This window comes from Hemiscyllium ocellatum, chromosome 6 (genome assembly GCF_020745735.1).
Source record: "Hemiscyllium ocellatum isolate sHemOce1 chromosome 6, sHemOce1.pat.X.cur, whole genome shotgun sequence".
Classification (NCBI taxonomy): domain Eukaryota; kingdom Metazoa; phylum Chordata; class Chondrichthyes; order Orectolobiformes; family Hemiscylliidae; genus Hemiscyllium; species Hemiscyllium ocellatum.
In genome coordinates this window covers 123,616,726-123,633,533 of record NC_083406.1, presented here as the reverse complement: position 1 = coordinate 123,633,533, position 16,808 = coordinate 123,616,726, and the positions used below count along the sequence as shown (strand labels likewise).

Sequence of the window (16,808 nt, the reverse complement as noted above, 5' to 3'; positions counted from 1 at the left end):
AAAGATCTGGACAATATCCAGGCTTGGGCTGACAAGTGGCAAATTACATTCACACCACACCAATGCCAGGCAATGACCATCAGCAATAACAGACAATCTAACCACTACCCCTTCAATTCAATTACTCAATCCTGCATTATCAATACCCTGGGGTTTACCATTGACCAGAAACTCAATTGAACTCACCACATACACACAGTGGCTATAAGAGCAGGTCAGAGTCTAGGAATACTGCAGCAAGTAACTCACCTCCTAACTCCCCAAAACCTGTCCCACCATCTACAAAGCACATGGAATACTCCCCACTTACCTGGATGCAATTCCAATAACAGTCAAGAAGCTTGGCACAATTCAAGACAAAGCAGCCTCTTCATCGACACCACATCCACAAACACCCCCTCCCTCCAGCACCAACACTCAGTAACAGCAGGGTGTACTAGGCAGCGCCTTCCAAATCCACAGTTACTTCCATCCAGAAGGAGACAGGCAGCAGATAATACTACTCCTGCAAGTTCCCCTCCAAGCCAAGCCCCATCGTGACTTGGAAATATATCGCCGTTCCTTCACTGTCACTGGGTCAAAATCTTGGAATTCCCTCCCTAAGGGCATTGTGGGTCAACCCACAGCACATGGACTGCAGCAATTCAAGAAGGCAGCTCACCCCCACCTTCTCAAGGGACAACTTGGGACGGGCAATAAATGCTGGGCCCAACCAGTGATGTTCTCATCCCATGAATGAATTAAAAAAAAAGAGACCTGCCCTAAACAGAAAAAGGAAATTCAGTGGAGGGCGGTGAGCATGTGGAGCTCATTGCCACAGTTAAGAGGAAGCTGGATAAACAAGAGGGAGAAAGGAATAGAAGGATATCTGGAAAGGATGAAATGAAACATTGGGGATTAGGAGGAGACAGATTGAATAGTCTGTTTCTGAGCTATAATTGATAGTGTAATTCTATGTAATATAAGTTTTTCACTCTTTCTCCACTGTAAATAAACACATCAGCTACAGTCTCAACCTATCGAGCCTCACCCGGCAGTGTGTCGCTGTTGTTTCCTCAAAGTTAAAAACAATCGACCAAATAATGCAGAAAAGGAAGCCAAAAAGCGGGCACATCACGGTGGCAACTGCCAAGATGGTGAACCGGAGACGCAGCAGCACTGGCTCTTTATCCAGGGGCAGGAACGTGGGCAACAACCTAGAAATTCAAACAGAAACAAACAGAGACCAGTAACCAGCAAGAGAAAATCAGCTCCATTATATACACTTCTGGCAAATAGTACATGGACTCATTAACCAGGAAGACAGGGTCCATGGCGGATCATCTTAAGACTTTCATAAGGGCACCATTTTGATTTTTTGCCAGTTACCTTTTGCTTTCCAGGGGCTCTTTTCAAATTCTCAATAACTCATGGATTATGTAATGCAGTGCTACAGTAACAATACCTTCTGTATGTATTGACATGTTGGGGATTCAGCCTTCCAGAAGCAGAACTGGAATTCCTCGATTTCCTCAATAATTATCAACACTAATTACATTGAAAACCACATTACACAAGGAAAACATTAATTTCTTAGACACTGCAGGATTCAAATTGGTGAAATAGACATAAATTAGCATAAACATTTTTTTTGTTTCAAAAAAAACATGAGATGCAACTCCACATACAAAACGTGATCCTGTGAAATCCACCTTCCACAGACTGAGGAGGTTACAGCCTATGTACTTCCACAGCATATTCAAAAAGCTGTAATATGTTAATCAGGCAGTTACAATCCAACTTACTGCATCTCAGAATTCAAATTTAACCATCAATGGAATGTTCATTACAATAGCATCCACATTTTACATATGACAGCTTCTGAACATATGCAACTTTGAACTATAGATCTCAAAAATTTATTGCTTCAGTGACTTAATTCGCTCGCAGTGAATGAAGGATTCCCTCACACACAGATTTAAAACTTGTCTTGCGTCTGCCTACACCACCTCCGTCTCTGCCAAACTGCAGCTTCCTTCACTCTCACCTTCATCATTCTGTTTGAGCCTCCTTTTGCTCCCACCCCAACACGTAGCACTTCATTGCTGCAGACCAACCAGAGCAAATTGCTGACAGGCTTCCAAGTGCACCTATCAGCAGGAAGCACAGGAGAGGGACAGCTTGTGATTGGTAGAGTAGCACTTCACCTCTACCCTGTTCATTTGATTACATTCTTGAGAACTCTCTACCCTTGAGATATTAAATAAATACAAACTTATTGTATTGTATTTCAAAACAGGAGGAGACTAAGAAGGAAGACATGTAAAGGGGATACAGTTCTCAAATCATAGGGCTCCAATTCTAAATCAGAAAGTTAGGAGCATGGGAGTGAGAAATTCATAGCATCTTAGAATGGGTGCAGCACAGAGGGAGACTATTTAGCCCTAGGTGTCTATGCTAACTCTTTGTAAGAGCACACAGCCAATCCCATACCCCTGCTCTTTCCCAATAGCCCTGCACAGTATTTCTGTTCAGAAAATTCTCCAACTCCCTCTTGAAAACCTCGTTTGAACCTGCCCATTGTAACACTCTCAGGCGGAGTGTCCAGGTGCGAACCATTTCCTCAAGTAAAAGGGTTTCCTACGTTATTGCTCCTTCAACCAGTACCTTACAGCTGTGCCCTCCAATACTCAATGCTTGCACTAGTTCAAACAATTTCTCCCTGTCCAGGCCCCATATGTTTGGAGCACCTATGTCATAGTTCCTCTCAATTTTCTGTTAAGTACAGATTTTGATTTCTTTCCTTAAACAGAATTCAAAAATCAGGAAACTGATCTTTTTCTGTAAATTACCCATCAAAGCTCAGCTTCTTGTATTCTAATATCACTTTGATATGAATCCAGGGTAAAATAACCCCCACAGAGACCGGTATCCCATCACCAAGTCATCTTTTATATACACATGCACAGTTCACGACACTGACCCAGCTAGTTCAGAGTCAGTTTCTAGGGAGCACAGAACCTCTGACTCTCCTATTTGTATCTGTCAGCCAGAGCTCCCTGATTGGGCCAGGTTTACAGCCCCAATCAAGGAACTCGGATTCTATGTGATCCACCTGGATGACCCCATTCCAATCAGTCCACCCCCGTCCCCTTCTAACAGGACACAGGTCCATTCTGTTTCGTGTGGCTCCTCCTGGGATATGTTCACACCGGGAGTGGTTCCTCAGACTCTGCCTCAGGACTCTGGTGGTCTGTATCAGACCGTAGCTCACCTTTTGCACCTGGAGTGTCTCAGCCAAAATTCATCATCATCTTCTTCAAGCAGTAACAGAGTCAAGGCTGTGACTGCCGCCTTGCCCATCCCATCCTCAGGTGCTTAATTGACACTAGGCAGAGGGGGAGAACCACAGGTTCTGCAGACTTGCCAGATGCTTGGAGGGGCTGGGGATGGTTCACTCCTGCCCAGTTTACAGCTTTCATGTGGGTCATGAACCACAATTCCTATTTGAATTTTGAACGTCACAGGACCTGACCTTGCTTCGACCATGCCTCCTACCTGTGGTTTCAATACCAAACGTCGCCCTCTGAAGTAATCTGCCTCTTTCACTCTGTGTCTGTTTTGGAGTTCCTGTTGCCATTTCAGCCTGCCCCAAAGTTCAGGAAGATCAGATTTAAACCATTAGCAACTCTGCTGGAGTTGCACCTGTAATTGCTTGAGGGGTGTTCCTATAATCAAACAGAAACTAGAACAGTTTGCCATCTAGTGAAGCTGAAGGCTGTTTCCTTAAGCCTGCTGTCACAGTTTGGACTGTGCTTTCTGCCGGACCATTGGACGATGGATGATATGGGGCTATCCTTACATGCCGAATGCCTTTTAGGAAACACTCAATGTCCCTGGTGGTAAACGATGGCCCCTGGTCTGTGGCCAACCTTCCTGGGAATGCCATATATTGCAAAAGATGCTCATAACTTTTCAATCACCATCCCTGTGTTTGACGAATGAACTCTATGCCTGTCCAACCACTTTGAGTGAGCATCCACAACCAATAAAACATACAGCCCGTGAAAGGACTCACATAGTTGCCATGTAACCAGGTTCAGAGTTTGCCCAGCCATTGCCATGAATGTGAGGGAGCTACTGACGGTAATTTTAGTTCCTGATGGCACTTTGGGCACTGTCAGCATCTAATCCTGGCCACTTGACATAACTTCTAATCAACATCTTCATTTTGAAAAGCCCTGGATGACCCTGCTGCAGTTCAGCCAGTATCTGGTGGTAAGTTTTGCTTGGGACAATCGCTCTTGCTCCCCATAATAATACGCTGTCCTCTATGGTGACCTGGTCTTGCCGAGTTCAGAAAGGTTTCAATTCTGGTTGCGAAGGCCCTTTTGTTCCCACATCAACACCACGTGGGGATCTTTTTGTGTCCAATCTGATCATGTCAGCAGTGACCAGAAAGTCTTAAACCAGATCAAACTCTTCTCATAGTGGTACCACCGCTGGGGTATCTGACAGTAGGGGATGGCTCAATGCATCCGCTACATCTTGGCTTTGAGACTATTTCCAAGGCTGACTCTTTTTCAGTAGCAGATGTAAGGCTGCCAGAGACAAAGGCAGCTCACCCCCAGTCCTGAAGAAGAGTTACGTCTGAAATGTGGACTTCTCCATCTTCTGATGCTGCCTGGCTTGCTGTGTTCTCCCAGCCTCCTGCTTGTCTACCTCGGATGGAGGCCAGGTTACATATGAATTTTCCGTAATAACTCACCAACCCAAGCAAAGACCTAAGCTCCAGTACAGATGTTGGAGCTGGGGCACCTTTGATCATTCTCAGTTTACATTCCAAGGAGTATAACCATGTCTTGTCAACTCTGTAGCCCAAATAAGTCACTTGGGGTGCCGGCAAAAGACCGTTTTCCCTCCTGGGAGAAATGTATAAGGATCATGTCCAAATTTTCTCAGAGTTCTTTATTCACCTTCCCGGTTGTTAGCATGTCATAGAATGACAGAATTCCTACAATGTGGAAGCAGGCCATTCAGCCCATCGAGCCAACACCGACCCTCTGAAAGTGCCCCATTTAGATCCACCCCCTTTACTATCACCTTGCATTTCCCGTGGGTATCCCACCTAGCCTGCACATCCCTGGACACCAGGAGCAATTTAGCATGGCCAACCCACCTAACCAGCACATCTTTAGGGATGGGAGGGAATTGGAGCACCTGAGGGAAACCCACACAGACACGGGGAGAATGTGCAAACTCCACACAGTCACCTGAGGCTGGAACCGAACCTGGGTCCCTGGTGCTGTGAGGCAGCGGTGCTAACCACTGAGCCACCGTGCTGCCTATCCAGATAAATGGCGACCTGGGGTAGACACTGTAGAATGTTCTCCATCGTCCACTGAAAAATGGCACAGGCTGATGATACTCCAAATGGCAGTTTTGCGTATTGTTACAAACCCTTATGGGTATTAATTGTTATGTACACTGGGGATCCTCATCTAATCACAACTACAGGTACGCATGTCCAGCTTCAAGAAGTTCAGCTCCCCCTGCCCCTACCCCCACCTTCCCCGCCCTCCCCCTCCCAGCCGCTGCCAGATTTGCATACAAGCCCTCTATGCGAGGGATCGGGTATTTATCCAGATGTGAGAAGCAGTTTACCAACTTCGGCTGAAATCCCCAGAAAGGCAAACCAACCCTCCAAGCTTCACATTCAGTACGACTGGTGCTGCTCATTTCACAAACTGGCCTGGTGTGATCATTCCTTCCCTTCCCAGCCTCCTGATTCCTGCCTCTACCTTTGCCCATAGGGCAAATGGCACTGGGTTGGCCTTGCAGAACCATGGAATTGCTTCCTGGTCAACATGCAGGTGGCCTTGGCCCTTTGATAATCCCTAAACCTCCCTGAAAAACTTTCAGGTCTTTAATTAGGACTTCACTCAGACAGCCGGATTCTAACCAAAACATGTTGAGCCAATCGAGGTGAATCTTTTGCAACCACTTTCACCCCATTGAGCCTGGGCCCAAACCTTTAACTACAACCAGTGGAAACCAAACCAGCTGGTTCTCGTAAGAGACCAGAACTGAAATTGTACCCTTCATCTGTAAAGATTCCCCAGTGTAGGTTCGCAGCCTGGCTGAGGTCTTATGCAAGTTTAATAGTTGGGGTCCAGAGTGAATTTTGTTAAAGACTGGTTCTGCAATCACTGATACAGCCCCACCAGCATTGATCTCCATTAGAACCCGGTCACCATTTAACCAAACGGTTATTTTGATTGGTTTTGATTTGGATGTTGCTAATCAAATTAACTCTTTCAAACCAGCTGGTGGTGGATTTTCCAGGATGTGCACTCTCTTGGATACTAGCCCACGAGTTCTCTTCCTCAATTCAGGCATTGTGGGACTCTTTTGCTGTCTCGAGTCCACGAATCAACAGCTTATACAATGGCTGGACAGCATGGATCCATGAGAAAATGTGACCCATTTGGCTGAGGCTTGGTTTGTTTTGGGGTTTTGCTGTAGGCTGCCTGAGTGTCCCTCTGTTCAGAAGGACATGGAAGATATAGAATGTGGGGAAACAGATGGTGACATCTAGAAACTCTCCATATTACAGAGGAGGAAGTGCTGAACATCTTAAAATACATAAAGGTGGATAAATCTCCAGGATCCGATCAGGTGTTTCCCAGAATTTCGTGGGAAGCTAGGGAAGTGATTGCTGGGCCCCTTGCTGTGATATTTTTATCATCAACAGCCACAGGTGAGGCGCTAGAAGACTGGAGGTTGGCTGATGTGGTGCCACTATTTAAGAAAGGTGGTAAGGAAAAGCCAGGGAGTTACAGACCGGTGAGCCTGACATTGGTAGAGGACGAGTTGTTGGAGTGAATCCTGAGGGAAAGGATTTACATGTATTTGAAAAGGAAAGCTCTATTTCAGGATAGTCAACATGGCTTTGTGTGTGGGAAATCGTGTCTCACTAACTTAACTGAGTTTTTTGAGGAAGTAACAAAGAAGATTGATGATGGCAGAATGGTGGACATGATTTATATGGTCTTCAGTATTGGCTCGGCGGTAGGAGACAGAGGATCATGGTGGAGGGTTGCTTTTCAGACTGGAGGCCTGTGATCAGCAATGTGCCACAGGATAGGTGCTGGGTCCACTGCTCTTTGTCATTTATATAAATGATTGGCGTGTGAACATAGCGGGTATGATTAGTGAGTTTGCAGATGACACCAAAATTAGTGGTGTAGTGGACACCGTAGATTACTTCAGAGTACAATGGGACCTTGATCAGATGGGCCAATGGGTCGAGGAGTGGCAGACTGAGTTTAATTTAGATAAATGTGAGTTGCTGCATTTTGGAAAGGCAAATCAGGGTAGTACTTATACAGTTAATGGTGAGGTCCTGGGGAGTGTTGCTGAACAAAGAGACCTTAGAGTGCAGGTCCATCGCTCTTTGAAAGTAGAGTCGCACATCGATCGGACAGTGAAGAAGGCCTTTACTTATTTGTTAGCACATTGAGTATAGGAGTTGGGAGGTCACGTTGAGGTTGTACAAGACATTGGTTAGGCCACTTTTGGAAAACTGGACTCAATTCTGGTCTCCTTGATATAGGAAGAATGTTGTGAAACTTGAAAGGGTTCAGAAAAGATTTACAAGGATGTTGTCAGGGTTGGAGGATTTGAGCTACAGGGAGAGGCTGAACAGGCTGGGGCTGTCTTCCCTGGAGCATCAGAGACTGAGGGGCGACCTTATACAGGTTTATAAAATCAATGAGGGGTATGCATAGGGTGAAGAGTCAAGGTCTTTTCTCCAGGATAGGGGAGTTCAAAACTAGAAGGTTTAAGGTGAGAGGGGAAAGATTTAAAAGGGGCCTAAGGGACAACTTTTCCATGCAAAGGTTGGTGCATGTATGGAATGAGCTGCCAGAGGAAGTGGTAGTGGCTGGTACAATTACAACATTTAAAAGTCATCTACATGGGTACATGAATAGGAAGGGTTTAGAGGGATTGGGACAAATACTGGCAAATGGGACTCAATTAATTTAGGATATCTGATTGGCATGGATGGGTTGGATCGAAGGGTCTGCTTCCAAACTATACAGCTTTATGTCTTTAAGCTCAGTCGGCTTGGTGAGGGTATCCACTTCTGTCTGAACACCCCTAATTCATAAGCTGCACTTGCCACATTTTCTAATGACAAAGCCATTGTAGTGCCTGTATGAACTCCAATTGGACTTCAGCTGTGGGGGGTTTTGCACGGTCACATCATTAATAACTGTCTCTCAACATCTCACTGAGGGTTAATTCAAAATCACATCCCAACCTGGTCGTCACTGAAATAACTCCACAAAGGCAGATAGCCTGTCACCAAGTTACACATTCTGGATCAGTGGTGCTGGAAGAGCACAGCAGTTCAGGCAGCATCCAACGAGCAGCGAAATCGACGTTTCGGGCAAAAGCCCTTCATCAGGAATAAAGGCAGTGAGCCTGAAGCCTGGAGAGATAAGCTAGAGGAGGGTGGGGGTGGGGAGAGAGTAGCATAGAGTACAATGGGTGAGTGGGGGAGGGGATGAAGGTGATAGGTCAGGGAGGAGAGGGTGGAGTGGATAGGTGGAAAAGAAGATAGGCAGGTAGGGCAAGTCCGGACAAGTCATGGGGACAGTGCTGAGCTGGAAGTTTGAAACTAGAATGAGGTGGGAGAAGGGGAAATGAGGAAGCTGTTGAAATCCACATTGATGCCCTGGGGTTGAAGTGTTCCGAGGTGGAAGATGGGGCGTTCTTCCTCCAGGCGTCTGGTGGTGAGGGAGCGGCGGTGAAGGAGGCTCAGGACCTCCATGTCCTTGGCAGAGTGGGAGGGGGAGTTGAAATGTTGGGCCACGGGGCGGTGTGGTTGATTGGTGCGGGTGTCCCAGAGATGTTCTCAAAGTGCACTGCTAGGAGGCGCCCAGTCTCCCCAATGTAGAGGAGACCGCATCGGGAGCAACAGATACAATAAATGATATCAGTGGATGTGCAGGTAAAACTTTGATGGATGTGGAAGGCTCCTTTAGGGCCTTGGATAGAGGTGAGGGAGGAGGTGTGGGTGCAGGTTTTACAGTTCCTGCGGTGGCAGGGGAAAGTGCCAGGATGGGAGGGTGGGTTGTAGGGGGGCGTGGACCTGACCAGGAAGTCACGGAGGGAATGGTCTTTGCGGAAGGCGGAAAGGGGTGGGGAGGGAAATATAACCTTGGTGGTGGGGTCTTTTTGGAGGTGGCGGAAATGTCAGCGGATGATTTAGTTTATGCGAAGGTTGGTAGGGTGGAAGGTGAGCACTGGGGCGTTCTGTCCTTGTAACGGTTGGAGGGGTGTGGTCTGAGGGCGGAGGTGCGGGATGTGGACGAGATGCATTGGAGGGCATCTTTAACCACGTGGGAAGGGAAATTGCGGTCTCTAAAGAAGGAGGCCATCTGGTGTGTTCTGTGATGGAACTGGTCCTCCCGGGAGCAGATATGGCGGAGGTGGAGGAATTGGGATTACGGGATGGCATTTTTGCAAGAGATAGGGTGGGAAGAGGTGTAATCCAACTCCCACAGCTACCTGGATTACACCAGGAGGACCAGTTCCACCACAGAACACACCAGATGGCCTCCTTCTTTAGAGACCGCAATTTCCCTTCCCACGTGGTTAAAGATGTCCTCCAATGCATCTCGTCCACATCCCGCACCTCTGCCCTCAGACCACACCCCTCCAACCGTAACAAGGACAGAACACCCCGATGCTCACCTTCCACCCTACCAACCTTCGCATAAACTAAATCATCCGCCGATATTTCCGCCACCTCCAAAAAGACCCCACCACCAGGGATATATTTCCCTCCCCACCCCTTGCCGCCTTCCGTAAAGACCGTTCCCTCCGTGACTACCTGGTCAGGTCCACGCCCCCCTACAACCCACCCTCCCATCCTGGCACTTTCCCCTGCCACCGCAGGAACTGTAAAACCTGCACCCACACCTCCTCCCTCACCTCTATCCAAGGCCCTAAAGGAGCCTTCCACATCCATCAAAGTTTTACCTGCACATCCACTAATATCATTTATTGTATCCGTTGCTCCCGATGCGGTCTCCTCTACATTGGGGAGACTGGGCGCATCCTAGCAGAGCGCTTTAGGGAACATCTCCGGGACACCCGCACCAATCAACCACACTGCCCCGTGGCCCAACATTTCAACTCCCCCTCCCACTCTGCCAAGGACATGGAGGTCCTGAGCCTCCTTCACCGCCGCTCCCTCACCACCAAACGCCTGGAGGAAGAACGCCTCATCTTCCGCCTCGGAACACTTCAACCCCAGGGCATCAATGTGGACTTCAACAGCTTCCTCATTTCCCCTTCCCCCACCTCATCCTAGTTTCAAACTTCCAGTTCAGCACTGTCCCCATGACTTGTCTGGACTTGTCTGACCTGCCTATCTTCTTTTCCACCTATCCACTCCACCCTCTCCTCCCTGACCTATCACCTTCATCCCCTCCCCCACTCACCCATTGTACTCTATGCTACTCTCTCCCCACCCCACCCTCCTCTAGCTTATCTCTCCATGCTTCCAGCTCACTGCCTTTATTCCTGATGAAGGGCTTTTGCCCGAAACGTCGATTTCGCTGCTCGTTGGATGCTGCCTGAACTGCTGTGCTCTTCCAGCACCACTGATCCAGAATCTGGTTTCCAGCATCTGCAGTCATTGTTTTTACCAAGTTACACATGTATAGTACCTGACACTGACCTAGCTTCCTCAGAGCCTGCTCCAAGAGTGACCAGAACCTCGGACATTCCTTGTATATCTGTCAGCCTGGACTCCCTTACTGGGCCAGATTAACACTCCCAATCAGGGAATTCATATTCAATGAGATCCATTTGGCAGACCTCATTCCAATTGAGAGAAAGTGAGGACTGCAGATATTGGAGATCAGAGTTGAGAGTGTGGTGCTGGAAAACCATGTCAGGGAGCGTCTGAGGAGCAGGAGAATCGAAATTACAGGGCAAGAGCCCTTCATCAGAAATGAGGCCTATCATCATTCTAATCACAACTACATTCTCATTGACCAGAGACTGAGCTAGACCAGCCATATAAACACAAAGGGTAGGAATCTTATCACAATCTTACTAACTCTCTTAAAGCCAATCCACCAGCTACAAGGCACAAGTCAGGAGTGTGATGGAATACTCCCCTCATGCCTGGAAGAGTGCAACTCCAACAATACTCAAGAGGCTAGACATCATCCAGGTGAAACCAGCCATTTGACTGACACCTATTCAAAAACATCCACACACTCTTCCACCAATGCTCAGTAGATGCAGAGAGTACCATCTACAAAATGCCCTGCAGAAATTCACCAAAGCTGCTTTACTCAAGTCCAATACTTGCCCATCCCTAGTTGCCCCTTGACAAGGAGGTGGTGAGCTGCCTTCTTGAACCGCTGCAGTCCATGTGCTGCAGGTAGACCCACAATGCCCTTAGGGAGGGAATATCAGGGTTTTGACCTAGTGATGCTGAAGGAATGGTGATATATATTTCCAAGTCAGGATAGGGAGTGGCTTGGAGGAGAACTTGCATGGAGTGGTGTTCCCATGTATCTACTGCTGTTGTCCTTCTAGATGTAAGAGATCATGTGTTTAGAAGGTGCTGAGTCCCAGTCACTGGAGCCTAGTCAGTTGGTCACTTGATCTTGATCAGTGGGTTATTGATTACCAGTCAATGGATCATGGTTAATGGTCACTGCTTCCAAGCCAGTGGGTCACTGGGTCAAAACCACTTGATCCTAGCCAATGGATTGTGATCATTGGAACTCAGTCACTGCATCTGTCAATGGGCCCCAGTCAGTGGATTTTGGTCAGTGGATTACGATCACCGGATCCTGTTCAGTAGATTGTGGTAATGGGATTTTGGTCACTGAGTCCCACTTGGTGGATCCCGGTCAGTGGATCACAGTGCACGGCCCCATCAATGTTACCAGGACTTGGTCAGTGGATCCCAGTTGGTGGGTCACTGGTTCGCAGCCACTGGGTCTTGGTCTATGGATCCCAGTGAGTCGATCCGGGACACTAGATCCTGGTGAGTGGGTCAGTCGATCTCGGTCAGTGAGTCCATGAATCTCGGTCACTGGGTCATGGTCAGTGGGCCCCAGTGAGTGGATCCAGGACAATATATGTTAGTGAGTGGGTCAGTGGGTTACTGGGTCCCAGTCACTCAGTTCGGGTCAGCGTATCTCGGAAAGATGAGCTTGACCACTGGGTCCTGGGATCGGAGCATCCTGGTGGCTGGGTCTTGGTCAGCAGATCTCATCCACTGGGTGTCAGTCGGGGGGAGGGGGTGATCCCGGTCGGGGGGTGATCCCGGTCGGGGGGGGGAGGGGGAGGGGGAGGGGGAGGGGGGTGATCCCGGTCGGGGGGGGGGGGGGAGGGGGAGGGGGTGATCCCGGTAGGGGGGGGGGGGGGGGGGGGGGGGGGGTGGGGGTCGGGGGGGGGGGGGGGGGGGGGGGGAGGGGGGTGATCCCGGTCGGGGGGAGATCCCCCTCAGGCCGCGCTCCGGAGCCCGGGTCTCCCTCACTCGGACAAGCCGACAGTGACCAACACTGTCCCGCTCCTTACCTTTCCCCCATCGCGGGCCTCCCGCCCGCCCGCCTCGACTCACCGAACACACCGCTCACCGTCCCCGGGAAATCCGGGCCTAGCCGCCCTCTAAAGCCCGGGCCTCAAGTTACCTCAGCACCAACGGACACCCGCGAGGCCCGGAGCGACCGGCGCCAGGAGGGGGCGGGGCCTGCTGAGGGCGGGTCCTGTTGTGGGCGGGGGTCTGCTGTGGGCGGGGCCTTGGGGGGGCAGGAGGGGGGGCCTACTGTGGGCGGGCCCTGTTGTGGGCGGACCCTGCTGTGGGCGGGGCCTTGGGGGGCGCCAGGAGGAGGCGGAGCCTTGCGGTAGCCGGGAGGGGGGCGGTGCCTGCTGTGGGCGGGCCCTGTTGTGGGCGGGGCTGGGCAGATGTGGGCGGGGCCCAGGGGTGGGCGGGGCCTAGACTGGGGCAGGGACTGGGGTGGGTTGCTTTGGGGGTGAGGCCTGGGGGTGGAGATATGACTGTGAGTGAGGGTGGGTCCAGAGTGTGGTGCTGGAAAAGCACAGCAGGGTCAGGGCAGCACCTGAGGAGCAGGAGAGTCCTTGGTCAGAAATGAGGCTGGGAGCCTTGGAGGTGGGGAGATAAATGGGGGCGGGTGGGGGGAGGAAGGTTGCTCAGAGTGCAATAGGTGGATGGTGGGGTGATAGGTCAGAGGGGAGGGTGGAGCAGATAGGTGGGAAGGGAGATGGACAGGTAGGACAGGTCATGAGGGCAGTGCTGAGCTGGAAGGTTGGATCTGGGGTGAGGTGGGGGGAGGGGAGATGAGGAAACTGGTGAAATCCACCTTGATGCCCTGGGGTTGAAGTGTCCGAGGCGGAAGATGAGGCGTCCTTCCTCTAGGCGTTGGGTGTTGAGGTGGAAGGAGGCTCAGGACCTGCACAGTCTTGGCGTAGTGGGAGGGGGAGTTGAAATGTTCAGCCATGTGGCAATGCGGTTGATTGGTGCGGGTGTCGGAGATGTTCTCTGAAGCACTCTGCGAGAAGGCGACCAGTCTCCCCAATGTAGAGGAGACCACATCGGGAGCAATGGATACAATAAATGACGTGTGGAAATGCAGTTGAAACTTTGATGGATGTGGAAGGTTCCTTTAGGGCCTTGGATGGAGGTGAAGGCACAGATTTTGCAATTCCTGTGGTGGCGGGGGAAGGTGCCAGGAGGAGAGGGTGGTTTGGGGGAGGGGGTGTGGGGAGTGTGCGTGGACCTGATGAGGTACTCACAGAGTGCTTCAGAGAAGATCTCTGAGACATCTGCACCAACCAACCCCACCGCCCATCAGCAAAAACTTCAACTCCCTCTCCCACTCCACTGAGGTCCTGGGCCACCTCCATCACCACTCCCTTACACCTTTTAATTAGATTAGATTACTTACAGTGTGGAAACAGGCCCTTCGGCCCAACAAGTCCACACCGACCCGCCGAAGCGTAACCCACCCATACCCTTACATTTACCCCTTACCTAACACTACAGGCAATTTAGCATGGCCAATTCACCTGACGCGCACATCTTTGTGACTGTGGGAGGAAACCGGAGCACCCGGAGGAAACCCACGCAGACACGGGGAGAATGTGCAAACTCCACACAGTCAGTCACCTGAGTCGGGAATTGAACCTGGGTCTCAGGCGCTGTGAGGCAGCAGTGCTAACCACTGTGCCACCGTGACACCTGGAGGAAGAACGCCTCATCTTCCGTCTTGGGACATTATAACCCCACGGCGTCAATATGAACTTCATCAGTTTTCTCATTTCTCCTTCCCCCACCTTACCCCAGATCCAAACTTCTAGCTCAGCACCTCCCTCATGGCCTGTCCTCCTGTCCATCTTCCTTCCCACCTATCTGCTCCACCCTCCCCTCCATCCACGTATTGCACGCTGAGCTACCTTACCCCCAGCCCCACCCCCCTCCCATTTAACTCTCCATCCCCGAAGCTCCCAGCCTCATTCCTGATGAAGGGCTTTTGTCTGAAATGTTGATTTTCCTGCTCCTCGGATGCTGCCTAACCTGCTGTGCTTTTTCAGCACCACTCTAATCTTGACTTTATTCATATCGTCCAACACTCTTGGTCACCTGCAGAGACTTATTTTTCGACATTCAACTCAGACCATTTGAATGATCCTTTGATCTGTCTGCCTGTAAATTCCGTGTTCTGTTTGCTTCCCTCTCACCTGAAAAAGGGGCTAGGCTCTGAAAGCTTGTGATTTCAAATAAATCTGTGGAATACAAGTTGGTGTCGTGTAATTTCTAACTTTGTCCACCCCAGTCCGACACTGGCACCCCCACATCAGGGAGTGGAGACTGAACAAAAGGGTAGGGCCTGGGAAGATGTGACACTTGAGGAAGGATGTGATTGCAATGGAGGGGGGCAAAGGGGATACACCAGGATGGTCCCTGAGATGGAGCGTTCATTTCATTTGGAGGTCAAAGATGGACCATGTCCACAGGGACTTCTTGTACAAGCTATGGAGGGGGAGGGGGGAGGACATACTAAATGAGCTGGTAGTGCAGATTGAAATTGGCAGGTACGATGTGGGTCTCACAGAGATGTGGCTGCAAGGGGATCAAGGCTAGGAACTAAATACCCAAGGATGCACACCCTCTCAAAAGGACAGGCAGATGGGCAGAGGAGGCAGGGTTGCCTTGTTAGTAAGAAGTGAAATTAATCCAATAACAAGGAGTGATATACAGTCGCAAGGTGTAAAATCTGTGTGGGTAGAGTTGAGGACCTGCAAAGGAATAAAGATCCTGATTAGAGTTGTTATAACCTCCTCAAGGTAGTCATGATGTAGGGAAGAAAATAAATCAGGAGATAGAAAGGACATGTAAGAAAGGCTTTGTTACGATAATCATGGGCATTTCAATGTGCAGGTGGACTGGGGAAATCAGACAGTAACACATCTCAAGCAAAGGAATTTGTGGAATGTCTATGATGTGGTTTTTGGAGCAGGTTGTGATCACAGTGCACTACGGAACAGGCAGTTCTGTATTTGGTGATGTATAATGAGACTTGATTCAGGAGTTCAAGGTGAAGGAACCCCCAGGGGAGCAGTGACCATAATATGATAAATTCATCCTGCAGTTTGAGAGGGAGGAGCTGGAATCAGATGTAATGGTATGACAATTTAGTAAAGGTAACTACAAAGACATGGGGGATGAGCTCGCCAGAGTTGATTGGAAGAGCAAAAAATGAGGTCTGCAGATGCTGGAGATCACAGCTGAAAATGTGTTGTTGGTCAAAGCACAGCAGGCCAGGCAGCATCTCAGGAATAGAGAATTCGACGGATTCCTGATGAAGGGCTTATGCTCGAAACGTCGAATTCTCTATTCCTGAGATGCTGCCTTGATTGGAAGAGCAGCAATGGCAGGAGTTTTTGGGGGTAATTTGGGAGGCACAGCAGAAACTCATCCCAAAGAGGAAGCATATAAGGAATGAAACACCATGGCTGACAAGGGAAGTCAGGGACTGTAACTAGGATGGGCAATAAACACCCATATACTACGAACAAATAAACAAAAAAGTTGGATATACAACTTTACGTTTAAAGTTATGTATTTATTCCTGTTTCTGTGTGTGATGTTGTAAATTCTCATGCCAGTGCTTCCTGTCTCTCCATGTCATCTTGACTCAATGGCTTCATGGCTGCAGTGCCCCTGGTGCAGGGAGGGTATGATTGCACTGTGATGGTTTATATACACTCCTGGGTGAGCTGAAAGGGAGGTCACATATTGAAGATGGGTTGCTTAAACGAGAATAGAACTTCAGAATGGTTCCAGGTCATAATGTGACCATTCTGCTCATCAAGCCCATGTCGTCTGTCTGTGAGGACAATTTAGCTTGATCCATACCCCAGCCTTTATCTGTAAGTCTGAGGATATTTTCTCTTTAACGCTTAGACAGTTCCCTTTAAAGAGCCATGTGTTTGAAGGTATGGGACTGGGCCCACAGTAATTACACATCAGACAGTGTTGTCCTAACACCTCATGGTGTGTGTGAATTAGATATTATCAGAAGCACAATTTGGATAAATGATACCCCAAATGCCTGATGAATCTGTTCTGGAGCTTTCAAAGGAGACGAAAATGCTGTAAACAAACCATCTTTATGACATTATCCAATAATACCTGTGATGTCACCTTCTGAGCTGTAATCAAAATTCTAGCATGTAACAAGTCAGGTATTGTGACATTTCCCTGA

General features: G+C 49.3%; 1 protein-coding gene across 3 annotated transcripts in view; it reads right to left on the bottom strand.

Annotated features, from left to right (window-relative positions):
* Positions 1–12,791, bottom strand: part of pgap2 (post-GPI attachment to proteins 2) — a 46,739-nt gene extending 33,948 nt beyond the window's left edge. The window contains exons 1-2 of one of the 3 annotated variants that reach the window (XM_060826381.1): positions 12,601–12,791; positions 1,031–1,196 (exon numbers count right to left, since the gene is read on the bottom strand). In XM_060826381.1, the coding sequence (XP_060682364.1) occupies positions 1,031–1,196; positions 12,601–12,611 (177 nt within the window). In that variant the 5' untranslated portion in view covers positions 12,612–12,791. The remainder of the gene's footprint in view (positions 1–1,030; positions 1,197–12,600) is intronic. The other 2 variants (XM_060826383.1, XM_060826382.1) reach the window with 2 other exon arrangements.
* Positions 12,792–16,808: the final 4,017 nt, after the last annotated feature.